Source organism: Mustela nigripes, chromosome 8, assembly GCF_022355385.1.
Source record: "Mustela nigripes isolate SB6536 chromosome 8, MUSNIG.SB6536, whole genome shotgun sequence".
Lineage (NCBI taxonomy): Eukaryota > Metazoa > Chordata > Mammalia > Carnivora > Mustelidae > Mustela > Mustela nigripes.
This window is the reverse complement of record NC_081564.1, coordinates 5115466-5132541: the sequence shown is the minus strand read 5'-3', so window position 1 is coordinate 5132541 and position 17076 is coordinate 5115466. Positions and strand designations below refer to the sequence as shown.

The 17076-nt window shown below is 59.3% G+C and overlaps 1 protein-coding gene across 21 annotated transcripts in view; it reads right to left on the bottom strand.

Annotated features, from left to right (window-relative positions):
* The window catches only part of NCOR2 (nuclear receptor corepressor 2), a 177496-nt gene that overhangs the window by 123818 nt on the left and 36602 nt on the right, over nt 1-17076 (bottom strand). For all 21 annotated transcript variants that reach the window (XM_059408208.1, XM_059408212.1, XM_059408204.1 and 18 more), the window contains exons 3-6: nt 10976-11103; nt 9285-9462; nt 3305-3484; nt 305-418 (exon numbers count right to left, since the gene is read on the bottom strand). In XM_059408208.1, coding sequence (XP_059264191.1) covers nt 305-418; nt 3305-3484; nt 9285-9462; nt 10976-11103 — 600 coding nt within the window. The remainder of the gene's footprint in view (nt 1-304; nt 419-3304; nt 3485-9284; nt 9463-10975; nt 11104-17076) is intronic.

Below are 17076 nucleotides of genomic sequence, written 5' to 3'. Positions count from 1 at the left end.
ACGCCTACACTATCCCCCTGCGTCCCACGGGCCGGCCACAGTCCACACCCGTCAGCACGCCTGAGCAGAACAGCCACAGCCGCCCTGAATGGGCTGACCCTTCCTGCTCCCGCTCCCAAACCCAGGTCTGCGCACACGTGGGAGACCGCAGAGGTCCCCACTTTTCAGACAGGAATGCCGAGGCCCAGAAACAGAACAGGCCCTTCCCGGCCACACCCACATCCCGCCTGGGAGCCAGCGCAGGGCCAGCGGCGGAACAGGGAGGGAGGCCCCATGGGCCGGGCCGGGGCGGGGCGGGGCATACCCGGTTCTCGTCGTAGATGATCTGCACCAGGCTGCGATGCTTTGACTCGATGGGTGGTGGCGACACGGGCTTCTCGGGCTCTGGGGGCTTGGCGGCCTCCTCCTCCAGCTGTTGCTGTGGGAAGGGGGAGAGAGCGGCAGTGAGCACCCTGGCGGGCGGAAGGCGGGAGGGAGCACCCCCATGGTGGAGGGGCGGCCCCGCGCAGCCCGGCGGGCCCAGTGGACTCGCACAGGAAGTCAGGCTGCTAACCATTTCCTCTGAGTCACCAGGGGACCCCGAGCCCTGGAGAGGGCCCCACTGGGCAGGGAAGGGCCCAGCTGCCGGCTGTCAGTGGTGCGGCCAGCCCTTCTCGGTTCGAATCCCGCTTTGACCACCTAGGAGCTCAGTCGGTGAGCGAGAGCAAAGCTGCCGAGCCCTGCTGGGCAGCCGTTTCCTGGTGTGTAACACAGGCGTATCACCATGCCTCCCAGACACGCTGGTGCACGTGCAGCCTGGCTGGGGGCTCTCGGCAAGCCCGCGGCCATCCTCCTCCTCCTCGCTCTAAGGACCGTCTCCATCGGGGGAGGCTGCGGACCCTGCAGCCCAGCTGTGCGGACTGGAACCCTAGTTCGAGGACTTCCTCGCTCTCTAAGTGGGAAATGGCTAAAGTTCTCTCGTGTGGAGAGAGAATGGGGTCACGTTCCTCGTGTGGAAACAAGGGATATTTAGTGTCCGCCGCACAGAGCAGATACGAGGGGCGTGAAGGCTGGAGCGGGCGTGGGACCGAGTGAACACCCCCCGCACCCTCCTCTGCCTGCTGCTCTACATGCTGGACCCTTGTCCTCCGAACACCGCAGGGCATCCCTTCACGCCGCTGTCCGCCTGCTTCCGCAAAGGGAAAGTGAAGACCAGACAGCTGAAGACACCGGTCCGAGGGCACCCAGAAGGCCAATGCCCGGTGGCACAATCTGAGAGGGCCTCCAGAGTGAGAACACAACACCGCTCTGTGCTCCTAATGCACAGCCTACCCACGACCACGGACCGCGAGCGAAACAATATAAACTCAAAAAGGCAGCCAAGACGAGCCACGCAGAAGGAGCCAGAAAACCCAGGCCTGGCTTCTGTGGGCACCCGGGCCTGGCTGGTAGAGCCAAGCTGCCTCAGTCCCACAGTGACCCCTGGCGGCAGCTTCCAGAAGGGCAGCCAGGCCAACCCTGGAAATACACACACACACACACACACACACACACACACACACACACACACCTGGAAATACACACACACACACACACACCCCAAATTGATCAAGAGCTGCTCTGAGGCACCTGGCTTACAGCCACAGTCACAAATATGTACACATGACCTGTGGCTACAGCCCCATCCCAGAGCCAGGCCTGAAGGAACCAAAGTACTCCCATCTTGCCCTTGGAAATGCTGCCTGACATCAACCAGGGCCTGGCCTCCATTCAGGAGGCCGGAGTCACCATCTTGGAAACCCACCTCTTGTCCCCCAGGTCAGGGACAGCCGGCTAAACCTCAGTGACCGGCCCAGCTTCTGGGCCATGCTCAAGTCCCAGCTCTTCCCTCCAGGCAACAGCCCTGATGCCCTCTTAGAATCCACCAGCAACCTGGATCTCCTTCCACAGCTGCCTACAGGACTCTGAGCTGGCTTGACCTGCTGCCCACAGTGGCCGGGGGCCACCCTTGACCCTACCCGAAGCCCACGCTTCCTTACCTAGAGAGGACCCAGTGTGACCCTGCTTCCCCAGGGGCAACCCAGATGCTTCTCGGGGTCAAGACGGCATCGCACGGACTCCATCAACCGTTTCTACCGAGCGCCTACTCTGTGCCAGCACTGCGCGGAGCGTGGCCGTGAGCAGCAAGACGAGGACCCCACTTTCACACTCGAGTGGGAGAGGTCCCCAGGGGAACAAAGCAGGATGTGTAGTCCCTCAAATGGTGACGCCATCAAGAAGACTGAGGGGACAATACAGCGACGGCCCCAAGAATAGATGCTGCCTTAGGCTCAGCAAGCCGCCCGGTGTCTGTAGTACCCACACGGCTCCGCCACTGTGTCTAGAAAGCAGCCACAGACAACACGTATGAACGTGACTGTGTGCCAATAAAACTTTATTTGCCAACACAGGCATCAAGCCCGCTCTGGCTGGATTTGCTGACCCCAGGATAGAGGGTGGCTGGGGACGAGGGCTCCTGTGAAGGCCAGGAGGGCCCCGCTGGGGATGGGGTGTCTGAGTAGAGACCTGAACATGCCAAAGAGAAGCCTAAGAGGATCCGGGAAAATGCAGATCGTCGATTAATTTTATATCAATTTATGTTAAAAACTAAACCATAAAATTACCACAAATCTCTATGTTAACTTCTCTTTGGTCTCCGCGATTACCATAAACATGTTTTTACCACATGACCCCGTTCCCACCTCAGAACGCTAGCACGAGCTGTCAGCTCCATCCCCGTTTCACAGAAAGGAAACTGAGGCTGGGGGAGGTGACTGTTCTGAGGCAGAGCTGTGAGGCCCCGCCCATGCGGGCTCCAGGGCCACGGCCAGGGTCAGGGGGTACGTGCAGGAGCATGAAGCACAGAGAGGTAACCGCCCTCCCCACACCACTGGGGAGCGGCAGAGTAAGATCGGAAACCCAGGAGCCTGGCTGCGAGTCCCGGCCTCGCCCCACACCCCGGGGGCCGGCTGGTACGGCAGCCACCGGAGGCTCCTTCAAGGGCAGGTGTCGTTTAATTCAAGCCACACTAAGCTGGAAGTTGAGTTCCTCACCGCACATGCGCATGGCACACGTGACTGGTGGCTACCCTGGTGGACCGCACAGACCCAGACCTTTCCAGTCCTGCAGAAAGATCTGCGGACAGCAGTGCACCGCACCGCACAGGACGCCGCTCTGACCCGGGGGACGTCGCGGCAGGAAAGCAGCCGGCACACCGGCAGGCCCGGCGCCAGCTCCCTATCCCCGGCGCTCTCTTCTCCGGCGCCCCGCCCCCGCCTGCCCGCACCTGCTTCTTCTTCAGCTTGGAGATCTGCTGCTCCACCATGGTGATCTCCCGGTCCACCCGGTCCATGTTCTGGATCAGCTCCTCCTTGGAGAGCCTCGGAGGCACCAGCTCTAGCTCAGGGTCGGCGTGTGGCGGGCTGGGAGGGGACACGGGCTCCAGCTTGCCCGCCAGGCTGCGGTCCTGCAGCGGAGGGAAGAGGAGCAAGGCGTCAGCGCAGGGGGTTCCCCAGCCGGCAGGCCCGGCCACGCTCCCCGAGCTTCCAGCGACGGCAGCTTCAGGCCCCGGCACACAGGACGTCTACCCTGACAGACCCCACATCCCAGAAGTGGGACTGCCAACCAAGCCCACCCGCCCCCGCCTTTGCCCATCCTTGGCCTCCTGCCTGGGGGAACCCAGCCCAACCCGCTGCCCACTCCGCAGAGGTCAGATCCCTTATGCCCTCCTATATGGAAGTTTTCACAAGCTCCCCTCAAGAGTCGCAAAGCACTTCCCTTCCCACAGCAGGCCTCTCTCTTGCTCCACCAGCCTGGCCGCGTCCTCCCACGGAACCAAACCCCCCAAGAGCAAGCATGGAGACCCCCATGTCCCAGCCCCCAAGGCCTGGCCCCGGCAGACCCTCCACGAACATCTGATCACAGCACTCTGTCCGAATCGGCAAGTTACAGACGTTCATAGAGACCAACGCGAGAATCACAGGAACAAGCCGCAGAGAGGCACAAGGAGCCATGAGTAGCAGGCGCGGGGCTTCCATGCCCTCCTTGCCAGGGACCGGTCTTTTTCTGCTTTTCCTTCTTGGAGGATTACTCTTTGTGTCATGAAGCCGTTTTCAAAATTGGGTTAAACAAATAAGGGAACGCTTCATTGGGCTGTGCGCTGACACTCGTGCCAGCGGAGGTTTACGGAGCACCTGAGCCATGCCGGGAGCACCCTGGGGAGGAGGAGGTTAAAAACAAAACAAAACCCAGTCCCTGTCTCTGGAGCGCTCACGGGCGAGGGCCCAGGTTCAGATCCCAGCCCACTCAGCCACCTCCCAGGGCTGTGACCACAAGCACGTCAGGGACCTGCTCCTGCCTCAGCTTCCGCATCTGTACAATGGGATGATCCCGGCTTCTCTGGCTGCTGTAAGGCTGGAAGTGTCCTGTCCTCAAACCCGCGCTCCAGGCCTGGTGGCCGGCACGGGCAGAACCCAGCCCATGCTCGAGCTGCTCAAGGCCACGCCGGCAGCTGCTGGCAGCAGAGGCCCCAGGAGGAGTTCCAGGCCGCCGCCTCCCTGCCCCCACGGCAGCTGCGCCCAGAGGACAGAGGACACATTATTTCCTGGGACAACTGCAACCCCAGGGGCTGCCAAGGGCTCCCCATCTCAGGACTGTCAGAGGCTGTGCCATCGTGCATCCACCCCTCCCCCCCATGCAGACCCTCACGAGGCCCGCGTGGCCCGATGGTCCTCAGGATGTCATTGGGTTTGCCCTCTGTCCTCATTGCTTTACTCTAAGATGTAGAGAGAGCTGGCGTCGGGGCTCAAGACCTTCCACCCAGAACACTCAGGGGAGGGGCGCCTGGGGCGGCTCAGTCAGTCAAGCGACCCTGCCTTTGGCTCAGGTCATGGTCCTGGAGTCCCGGGATCAAGTCCCGCATCCGGCTCCCTGCTCAGCGGGGGGTCTGCTTCTCCCTCCACCTCTGCCTCTCCCCGCTCACGTGCACGCATATTCGCTCTACCTCTCTCTCGAATAAATAAATTAATTAATTAATTAGAAGAACACTCGAGAAATGCAGAAAAGCCCCAAGTCCTTCCACCACGTGGCCTCCACACGGCTCAGGCCGTGTCCACAGGGAGGCCGCAGAAATCAAACCTCCCTGCCCGTCCCCGTCCTCAGCACACCCTGCCGACCAGACTCCCACAGCAGACCTGCGGGGGCTGCCGCTCTGTCCCACTACGCAGACGAGCGAACTAGGAATATGGAGGTACAGGCCCACGAGGGCTCTAACCCAGTGGCCAGCCAGGTTGGCAAATCAGCTCAGGTTTGCATTTTGGATTCTGTCCAACTAGTCACCCACCACTGTATTGGGAAAGCAGTCACAGACTGCCTTCCAAACAAAACCAAACCAGCCCAGGACCCCCTGAAATTAGTGGCAAAACTGCGTAAAAGAAAAATTCCCTAAGAAAAACACTCAGTGGGCTTGGGACCCTAACTACACCCCAACAGGAGGACCTGACCTCACATACACCAAACCAGAATCAGCTCATGTGCTCCAGCACCTGAGGGCCTTTGCACAATCCATCCCCTCTGCCCACAACACCTCTGGGTCAGCTGAAACTCGACTCCCCTTCCCATGCACGCCCCCCCTCACTCCCCAGCCCCTAACTGAGATCTGCCCCCTCCTCCGTGCACCCAGGGCACGTGGCTGGTCTCTCCCCGCAGACTCGGTCATGGCTCAGGGTTCTGGAGACAGAAGGTGGTGGGTGACGTGGGTCCTGGAGCCCGGCAGCATTATCCGCTGTGAGAGACACCTCCCCTCCCCTCCCTGACCTTCCACCAGGACCAAGAAGGAAGATAAACAGAACCCCGACCAGGAGCAGTGCTCACGAGCAACACCGGCAGAAAGAAATTCTATCCCAGAGCTGGCAGGGTCAGCGCAGGGCTTAGATGAAGCAGTTGGCTACTGCTGGGAACCGCTGGAAAAGTTGCTGGAAGCTGCCTTAAATTCTTCATGGGTAAGGCCTGTCTTCTTCAATGTGTTCTTGTCACTTGCGGTTCAGGCATAGCTTTTATTCTCACCAAAAATGTACAAGTAGCTTTTATGCTCACCAAAAATGCACAAGTGGGTCCACCCATGGCTGAACAGACCAAAAAACGTGGATCATCACAGAATGGAACACAATCCGGCCACAAAAAGGAAGAGAAAGCCCTGATCAGTGGCACAACGTAGATGAACCTTGAGAGCGTGAAGCTGAACCAAAGAAGCCAGACTGAAAAGACCACGTATTATAGGATTCCATTCATAGGAAACATCCAGAACGGGCAAATCCAAAAAGACAGAAAGCAGACAGGTGGCTGCCAGGCACTGGGGAGGAAGCAGGAGCGACTGCTAATGGCTGTGGGGTCTCCTCTCCAGGTGTGAGAACATTCTGGAATTAGTAGAAGCAGAGGCTGGCCAGCATCATGAAGGGACTAAATGCCACTGAACCACTCGCTTTCACACAGTTAATTTCAGGTTATGGGGATTTCACCTCGCTTAAGAAGATGATGCACACCCAGGGGCAAAGAGTGCTTTTTTCCGTAACTGAGTTTTCCAGGAATGGGACCAAGGGAGCCTGGCTACTGGGCCTCCAGATGGTTCTCCCGATGGCTGTTGGCCTCTTCAGCCCAAAGCCACAAGAGCAAAATGACAAACCCATACCCAGTCGGTCGCCAGGTAGCAATTGGCACTATTTCCCCCATCAGATGCTCTTGGTGTAAAATTCAGGCCAACACAGAACAGAAAACTCATTACTCAAAATTAAAGGGCAGCAAAAGCCCTGTGGCCAGGGAGGTCCCCCTCGTCCCAGCTCCAGGCAGGGTCAGAGCTGGCCTCGGGCACTCAGAGTCCACTCTGGAGTCACAATGAGGGGTTCCAGGATGGACAAGGACCCCATGCACAGGCAAGGAAAGAAAGACTATGGCTAGGAAAGTAGAGACGGAGGGAAAGCTCTCCCTTTATGCTGTCCTTGTACACGGGAAGAGGAAGGGCTGGAGTCGCAAACTGCCTTCTTGTTAACGCATCAAGACCACACAGAAGATGGCAGACCAAAGAGAGGGACAGAGATGGGGACCTGGTGACATCATGTCACCTGGATCAAGTTGTGCCTGAAGTCAACAAAGCCTGGATTCCAGTTACATGAGCCAGGACTCATTCTTAAGTTAGACTGACGTGGGTTCTCTGTCCCTTTCAGCCAACAGAGGCCCAACAGACAAAGAGACTTTCAGAAATGGTTCCACGTATGATGACTCTAAACTCACCTAAAACAAAGTCTGATGCATTCCAAAGGAAGCCTGATACCACAAAACTCCAGAGGCTCAAGGGCAGGGAAGCATTATGAAACAGAACGTTTTTATATGAAAAAGGAACACAGCTGGCGTTGGGGGGCAGGGCAGGGCTGTAAAAAAAAAAAAAAAATCCCACTGAATTCCTGTCTCATGCAGACAGCTGAATTCCACAAAGCAGACGCAAAAAAACATCTGAACACTTTCAGAGTTGTGTTCTCCCCTGGCTTCCTCCCTTGCCCAGAATCTGTTCAGACTTTCCAAATGTTCTTATTAGCAAGCAGCCTGAAGCAATTTGGTCCAGGCAGGCCCCAACGCTGGGCTCACTGCTCCCCCGACCCCCAGGGTCCAGGAAGAGAAGACAGAGGCCCAGGGACAGAAACAGACACAAAGACTAAGACTCCCCAGGGAGCTGCATGAAGAGGGAGAAGCAGAGGATCACAGGGCCGCGGAGGACACGGGGAGACCCCCAGAAGAACCAAAGGCCTGAAGGCTCTGAGCCACTATTCCAGGGCCCAGACTGGGTGGGCAGCTGAGGCCTGACGGGGGCTGGCCAGAGACAACTGCCGGCCTGTTCTCTGGGCAGAACTGGACAGAAGCAGGGGGCACGACCCACTGAGGGCTCCAGTCCCCAGGAAGGAAATCAAGGTTCCCTGAAATGGCCCTCGGCTTGGCCACTTGACATGGCCCTATGCCCCTTCACACATAACACCACTCGCCTATCGTCCAAAACCCACTTACAGAAACAGCTTTCTTAATGGCAAATCCCTCCCAGGAAACTGCGCAGTCAGGAAGCAGGGGGAGGGCACAGACTCAGTGCCAGGGCGGGGATGGCGGGCACTGGGAGGACGGAGGCAGACGGCCCGCTAGGGGCACCAGAGGGGAAGCCTTCGGCAGGACAGCCTGGTGGACCGGAGTGGGCTGTAGACCCAGGCTGTCTGGCCTTCAGGGCCCACTTCCCAGCGACCATAGGGGAGTGTTTTGCCCCCTCAAGCTGGGGACCCTTTATAAGAAATACGGTATGTGATCACACTTCACGGGGCTGGGAACGTGCCACGGAACTGTGCTCACACTCCACACGACCTGGCAAGCCCCCTTGATGCGAACTACCATCGCCACTGCCACCACGGGAACACCCCTTCTGGGCCAGCCCCCCAGTAAAGGACCCGCCTCGGCGAGGATCCCACCATTCAATCCTAACCAGCATCAGGCAGAGAAGACGATCCGGAAGGCCCAAGTGGGCCACTTCCATCTCCTGGCCTGGCTCCCCCTGCCACCCATGCTGCAGTAAGAGGAGCGCGGGCCACTCCCAGCAGCCGGGAGGCTGTTAACCAGCTAACGCGTGTCCCCACAGTCATGAAGAAGCCGAAAGGAAACACTCAGCCCGGGCAGAGGTGACATCCGTCACTCAGTTGGCCAACGATGAACATGTCACATGGCCCCAGTCCCTGTGCCATCCCGGGCAGTGGCAGTACAACAGCTTCCAGGGCGGCCAGGGGACTGGCTGGGATCCCTCCCTTGGCACCTCCGTCGGCTTCCTCTGTGTAAAATGGACACCAAAGAAGCTTCCGGCCTCAGTGGTCCTGAGAGTGACTGAAACAGCAGGACCTCCCATACCAGCATGCCATAGGTGCTTAAGCGATGCACATGCTCCGGGTACCATCTCAGCTCAACTTTCCGTTCTAAAAAGGAGTCGAGTGAAGGAGCTCCTCAGGGTACGGGAGGCACGGTGGCCCTGTGGGCTGGACACGCCCGGGGAGGTGTGGTCCATCTCCAGCCAAGCAGCGACCCACAGAGCCAGCCTCTGCCCAGCCTCGGCGCACCCTGCCCTCAGTCCCACCTCCCAGCCTCTTGCCCCAGCTGTGCCCCAGCCCGCCACAGCCAGCCCTCACCTGGCGCCCAGTTCAATAGCAGAAGAAAACGCAGATCATCTGGCGTCCCGGCCCGGGGCGTCTTACCTTGGACAGGTCGTCAGAGCCCCCGGGCTGGCCCGCAGCCAGCAGGGGCGAGGGCCGCAGCAGGGGGTCGGGCAGCAGCTCCAGGCGAGGGCGCTTGCTCTCGATGAACTCCATCTCTGACTTGCCCAGCTCCGGCAGGTAGGAGTGGGACTCGGGCCGCAGGTGAAGCTCCTGGGACCTAGGGCAGGCAGGGACATGGGGAATCACATCTACTAACCTCCCGCTGGGCGCCTGCTGAGCGCCACCAGCTCTAGGCCCCTGAGAGACAAGTGCCCCCCTGGGGAAAGGCGCGCCGCGAGGCAGCACTCAGTCACAGACCTGCCTCCCTGTGCGCCACCGTTTCCTGACTGTTTACAGGAAGAGGACGGAGTGGCGGTTCCCTGCTCCCTCATCGCTGAGCGGGGCCCACGACCAGCGGCACCAGCCCTGCTCCGAGCTGCTGACAAACGCAGGGTCTGGAGTCCCTCCCCAGACCCAACGAGTAGGACTCTGCACTGAAACGAGAACCCCGGCTGATTCGTGGGCACAGCCAAATCCGAAAAGCCTTGGGGGTCCAGCACAGATGATATAACACACATGTCGCATCTATACGTCACCCACCCCAGGCAGCCGTTGCTAGCCAACCACGGCGCTCTGGGCTCCAGCTGCCTGGGGCAGAGATGGGAGCTGTCCAGCCTCATCCCTCCCGACCGGCTCTCCTTAACCTGCTCCCCAGTCTGCAGAGGACAAAACTGACCCAGAGAGGACACGCCTGGCCCGAGCGCACACAGCCGAGCCAGGATCCCAGACTCCACCTCCAGCTCCTGCTCCTCACTGGACAAGCCTCAACACTGCCCCTGCTGAAAAGCTTTTCAAGTTCATGCCCTCCCCGAATGCTCCAAGCACATTCTCACCTCTGGACCTTTGCACATGCTGTTTCCTCTGCCTGGAGTGCCTTTACCCAGCTCTCTAGATGGCTAGCTACATAATGGACAAGTCCCCCTCCGAGAGGCCTTTCCTGGCCATCCCGGCCAGAGAGGTACTACCTACCCCCACCCCGGAGGTCCTTCTGGAATTATCCTGTGTGGTGTTTGTGTGCCTCTCCCCTGTGACACTGCAGGCTCCCTGGATCCCCACTGTGTGTCCACAGCCAGCATGTGTCAGATGTCAGGATTCTTAGCATAAGTGCTGTTATGATCTAGCATCTCGGAGTCCTGCTCTGACCTTGGTCCTCCCCTCCCTGGGGTCCCCATCCCGCTGCACTGGCTCCTTCCCTCCTTCCCGCCTGGGTGGAAGGAAAGGCAGGCCAGCCCAGCACTGGGCACATGCCTCACCCGGCAGCTGAGGGACACAAAAGGCCTCAGAGAAGAGGGGAGGACAAAGGGAGGGGGGAAAGGGGGCTCCCCAGGTGACCACTGGTGCCAGCATGTCCCTCACAACCAGGACCCCCAGCCCTGCCCCCCCACATCTTGGTGGCCAACCTCTCCTGCCTAGGCACGTAGCCAGAGACCACTGAAGGCCGTGGTGGCTCTTCCGTGCTCACCCCTATCTTTGCCCCAAGTCACGGCTACACCAGGACAAGGGCGAGCACACAGCCCGACCGCCCCCCATTTCACCCCCTGCCGGGCCCTGCTCCAGCCCAGACCTCCGTTCCCCGGCAAGAGAAACGAGGCTGCAGCTCCGAGCCAGGCAGTGGGCCAGCCTCTCCTCACCTTTCATTCCCAGGCTGGAACTCGGACAGCAGGGAGGGCCTCCGCCGCTGGGGCTGGATGATGGAGCCAGGAGACAGGTGGGAGGTGTAGTCACGGGGGTGCGGCTGGTACTCGAGCAGCCCGACGTCCTGCAGCGACAGGCCCAGGAAGAGCGTGAGCGAAGGCAGCTCAAGTCACAGTCACGCACTTCTTGCCCAGTGCTCGCTCCTGAGCAGGACCACGGGCCACGTCCACATGCGGCTCCAGAAGTCCAGGGTGACCAGAGGGCATGCCCGGGACCGATCACCAGCCGACCTGTACCACTTGGTGGGTGCGTGGCCTCGGTCCCTCACCCCTGACACCCAGCTCTACGGTTACACCCTCTTTCTGGAGGAGACAGCAGAGCCCAGAGGTCAGCAGAGAGCTAGAAAAGCCACAGCTCGCCTGTCCACCAACCGGGCACTAAGGGAGTGGGGTGCGCACTAGACAGCGCCAGCACCGACGGCCCAGGAGGCTCACCGGCCAGCTTGGAGGACAGGTGCCGCTGTGGGATTCCCGGGTCTGCTCTGTGGCAGGAAAAGCCACACACGTGTGTAACATACAAAAACTCAGACCAAATTCAGAACAATAAACCGCAGGCAAACCGCCCCCCCCCCCTTCTTCAGGAAAATGCCACCTAGCGTCCGTGACCCTCTGGGGAAAAAAACCGAACGATAACAAGTTAGACGTACCCGGACTGTCAACTACACTCTGGTCTGAAACCCATTAAAAGATTTTTTTATAAAAAGCACAGACGGGCGCCCGAGTGGCCCCATCAGCTAAGGGCTGAGCTCTTGATTTTTGACTCAGGTCATGATCTCAGGGTCCTGAAATCAAGCCCCGTAAGGGTCTGCACCCTCAGCAGGCGTCTATTTGAGATTCTCCCCTTCTCCCTCTTCCTCTGCCCCTCCTCCAACTCGTGCTCCCTTCCTCTCTCTCAACTAAGTAAATAAATCTTCCCTAAAAATGTAAAAAGGATAGAAACAAGTCTTTCAAAAGAGGAAACAGGACTGGCTTCACACTGTACCGACCCAAATCGATGAGCTCTGTCTGCCTACAACACCCAGTTCTGGGTGCGGCAGTCGATTAGTGATGTCTGACACAGGCGAGGCCTGGGAAGAACGGCACCGTCAGTGACTTATTTTCTTCTTGGCACCTCTCTTGAGTCTCCCAATTTTCCGTAAAAACCTCCTCATTCTTCTGTTGTTTGTTTGTTTGTTTGTTTTGCTTTTTCTAAGCAGTTATTTCTGCAAACATCATCAGATGGTACCAGGCATCTGGTACTGGGAACGTATGTGTTTCAGGCCCTCCAGACCAAGCATCCAATGGAAGAGGGTGGGCGGCCGAAGGCTAAAGCAGGTGAGTAAGTAGAATGAACAGGGACCCCATCAACTTCAGAGGCTGGAAACGGTGAGCAAGAGAAACGTGGGATAAAGCTGCATGGCGCCTCGGGCTGGAGGGGGCTGTCCGACACTCAAACCTTCTGAGACTTGGTTTCCTCATCCTTGAAGCAGGTGCCTGACTGGGAAGGAGGCCTCTGTGCCTTCTACCACTCACCCCCCACCCTTAACTCTCCAAAGAACTGCCCGCCAGACGAAGGGCAGCTTCCAGAAGGCAGACAAGGGCTCGGCCTCCCTGTACCCCATGAGGACGTCTAGCACCAGGCACCAGGTGCTTGGGCAGGGTGGCGGGCGGGAAGAAGGAGGGGGAAGAAAGGCCTCGAGCGAGGGAGTGCAGGCCTCTGGGATCACACTGGCAAGGCTGCCAGGCAAAGATCTCGCACACACGTACAGAGGTGTGAGAAGGAATCAGCAGGCTTTGCAGTCTGCCAGGAGGAAAATTTTCTCCACCCGGCTCTTTCGCACAAAAGCAAAATGAGCAAAGCGGCAGAGAGACAGACAATCCAATCCCCCGGGAGAGGGCCGCAGCAAGACAGTGCCAACAACTGCCAACGGAGGCGGGAAGAGGCACACGGGGCCCTCAGTGGGGGTGGGGGGGGTGTAGAGAGGCCGCTTCACACACTTTCTGGCCTCAGTTTCCCAGTTTAGGAGATAAGCGTGACTGGCTTGTCTGCAAAGACCCTCCAAGGAGCATCCTGGGGCCACTTCTGAAGGGTCCTCACTAAACGCCACCCCAGGGCCTGAAGCTGGTCTCCAGGGCTGACTCCCAAGGGGGTTTGGAAGTCCCACAGGAAGGCAAGAATTGAGGAGACGCTGAGAGAGAAACGGACCCCAGGCGGGGTTCACTGTGCTCACAGGAGACTGGACACATCAGGCACGTGGGCTACCAGCCTCCCGGCCGCATCTCCGAGCGCGAGAACTCTGCGCGAGTTAACGAAGTAGTAACAATACCCAACGTTCATACGTTGCCTGTGTCCGTCTGTCCCTGAAAGCTTCTAACGTACCGAGTAACTTAATCCCCGCTGCAGTGCACGAGGTGCGTATCGTCCCACACCGACTTGAGAAATCAGGTGCAGAGAAGTTAGGTGACTTACGCAGGTCACACAGCAGGGAGGGGAGGTTCTGAGACACAAGACTGGGTCAAGCTGGCTTCCTGCTGAGGGACAGGGAGGCGCGGGGGCCGGTCCTGAGCCCACCCCACATGGTGAGAGCAGCAAACCAGACTTGGGGAGAAGAGGCCAGGCCTGCCCTCACCACGAGCTCCCAGAGCTGCTGCTCAGAAAATCAGGGGAGGAAAGTGTCTCCAGGTGAGGCCCCCCGCCACACACACACCTCTGCTGGCTTCTCCCCAGCCATAGAGCCTCTGACACTGGGAATTGGGGCTCGCCAATAAAGGGTGCCCCTAAAACTCCCCGGGAAGGCGACATGAGGCTGGAAAAGCAATCCGGCCAGAAGAGAACCCCATCTGGCACGTCCCTGCCTGGATCCTGGGGGCCCACAAAGACAGAAGGGCTGGGGCATCTGAACCTCGGGTTAAATCTAAACCGGGTCTGGATTCTGGGAGATGTTTGAAGGAGGGGTGAGGAGGAGGATTTTCTTTGTGGCTGTGCTAGGGGGAGGGGTGTTCCTCACTGGCCCCCGGGATAGGGCTTCTCACCCCAGAAGGGACTGAAGAAACATCTGGAGCTATACGTGGCAGGGAAAGGACTCCTGGGTCCCTCCTGAGGAGTAGGGGCTACGATCAAGACAGCTCCTACCTTAGGGCCTTTGCATGCGCTGTTCCCTCTGTCTAGAACATTCTTTAGCCACGTTTCCCCATGCCTGGCCCTCTAGTTCCCTCCAGGTTCTGACTCCAATGTCAGCTTCTCAATGAGGCCTCCCTCCCTAGACTAGACTTCCATTAGGACCCCCACAAACTCGGCCTCTCTCCCTCCTCTTCCTCTGCTCATTGTTTCCCCACGAGTATACCAGCTGCCCGAGGCCGGGATGCTTCTGGTTTGCCCACAGCCCCGTGCCCAGGGCCTACACACGTACCAGCACATGGGGTGTCTAAGAAGTCCTAAATGAATGAATGAACTTTCCAGCACGGGGGCTCCCGAGAGTCCTCCTCAGGAGGCCGAACACCACCCCACCCCACTCCTCGAGCCATCCCCAAGCACCCAGAACCACAATGCGGGAAGGGCCACACAGCTCAGGGACAGAAACTGCAGGCAGCCCTCGGGACACGGGCAAAGCTCTGGTACGCCACCACCGGCTCCCAGCAGCCTATGGGTGTCCATATCCCCCCGTGGCCCCGGCAGACGCCTGGGTCCCCGACCCTCCAGCCAGGGCAGCGCTGCTTCAGGCTCAGCCACAACCAGTCCCCGCTCCCGAGAGCCAGGGCACAATGTTGTAAGCCCGTAGTCCGGCATGGGGCAAACGGCATGTGAGACAGAGGTATCCTGCCCACGAAGGGACTGACAAGTGCCGATCCAGGGCAGGAGTCAGAAACGGCGCCCAAGGCCAAAGCCAGGCTCGGCGCTCAGCCATCCCTCTGCAGCTTGGCGGGCTGCTGCCGAGCCACGAGGGCAGCAGAGCTGAGCAGCTGTGACACAGACCAAATGGCTTGAAAAGCCTGCAATACTCACGGGGAAGGTCTGCTGACCCCTCCTCCGGAGGGAGAGCCCACAATGTGGGAAAGGACACTCGCGCTATGTTGTCATAGTAACAGCACCAGCGTCGAAACCATCACCATCATTACTTGGTATCAACATGTGCTAATTCCATCCAGGCACGGGGTGAAGCCACTGCCCATGTCAGCTAATCTGAACCTCGGAATCCTACAGTTACCTTGCTCAAATAGGGGGGAAACTGAGGCACGAGGCGGTAAAGCCACGTGTCTGAAATCCCATGGCTAGAATATCATTAAGGCAGGACACAAATGCAAGTCGTCTGGCTCCAGAGCCTGTGCTCTTAACTGCCCTCCTACACTGAGGCACAGAGAGGTTAAGTAGCTTGCCCAAGGCCACACAGCAGAAAGCGTAGCGCTGGATGTCAGACCCTGCACCTTCTGACTTTAAACAGTCCTGCAGCACAAGGACTACTCAAGTCCACCTGGACTTGGAGGAGAAATCCTTAGGGAGCCCGATAAGAGGCGAGGCAGGGAAGCCAAGACCGGAACTGGAGAGAGCAGGGCACAGAGAGATCCCGAGCGAACAAGCAGCTCGTCTTCAGCAAGCAGTGGGCGCTGTGCCGAAGTCAGTGTCTGACTCAGGGGGCTGAGTGTGTGGTTGAAGTGTCAGGGGAACGGTGGGCTTCCCGCAGCCTTGGGGTCCAGGCCTCCGCCTGCAAGCATGCCTGGAATTATGCCTCCCACTGGCGCCGTGCATACCACGGCAGGCAGCCTGGAGGTGGTGGGCCAGCGGACAGGACAATTCCCACTGCCCTCAGAGTCCAGGGTCCTGCAGCCCCAAAGACAGAGAGGCCTTCCTTGGGGCTCCTGTCACCCTGCCAGGAAGAAAGAGAGGACTGCCGAGTGCTTACTGCGCACCCACACTGCCCGGACCACCTTGCGAACATCCTCGCCGAGGCCCGGACCCGCAACTCCGCAGCTCCACACTGCGGATCGGAAAACTGAGCTTGCCCCACGGGGCTAAGGAAGCAGCCGGCATCATCCAGCGAGCTGAGAGGAACATCTGGAGGTTCTAGACTCCAGGGGGGACCGGCCATCCAAGCAGCCCGGGGCCCAGGGCATACTGAAAGAGGCCTCTGGAGCCAGGAGGCACTGCCCTGAAGGTAACCTTCCAGAAGTGTGTGTGGGAAAGGACTGAGCCCCAGGAAGGTCACAGGTCACCGGACTCAGGCCCCTCCCCTTCCTCCCAACTTCCTGCCTTAGCTACTCTGCTAGGAGCCCGGACACGGGGCTCCTGCCTGGCTCTCCCTGTGCCTTGACTTCTCCTCTTTCACACTCTGTCTTCTAGACTCAAAAGAAAGGGGGGCATCTCATAAACCCCGCCTACAAAATGGGCTGCTGGAAAGAGTTAGAAGGCATGGGGCTGTACTGGGGGGAGGGGGACAGTCTCCAGATTACAGACCCAGTGCTGACCTCCTCCCAGCGAAGGGCAAGTGGCCCCAGCCGGGAAACATGCCCAGGACAGCAAGAACCCCCCTAACCCCCAACCCCCAGGGTGCCCAGAATTCTTCTTCCTCCCTTTCAGGTGATAAGCAGGGCTAGGCCACCCCAGCACAAAGCAGGGTGGCCGGGGACTGCGGGGACCCCACAGCCTCCACAACACTCCGGACAGACACGCCCCACCCCACAGCTGCCCCAGGGCCCCGCTCACCCCCGGCCTCAGCCTCCTGCCCGGAGTGGGTGGTGACCACTGGGTCCCGTCCAGCCACATCCTGCGTCACTGACAGCCCAGCGGGGGAGGAACAGGCGGTGTTATGGGTCAGCCAGTGACCCCAAACAACTGGGAGAGGGCCCAGCTGAGCCAAAGGGCAGGAGGGACGGCAGGAGAGCAGGGGCTGCAGGGACCGCAGGGAAGGGGTGGGAGTGCGGTGGGAACCCTGCAGGAGGCGACGAGACGGGAGAGAAGCCAGAGGCCTCTGCCAGGGCTCCTCGGGCAGCTGCAGGAACCGTGACAGTAACGAGGAATAAATATGCGGACGCACCAGGAAGAGCGTGCGCCGGGCCCCGCCATG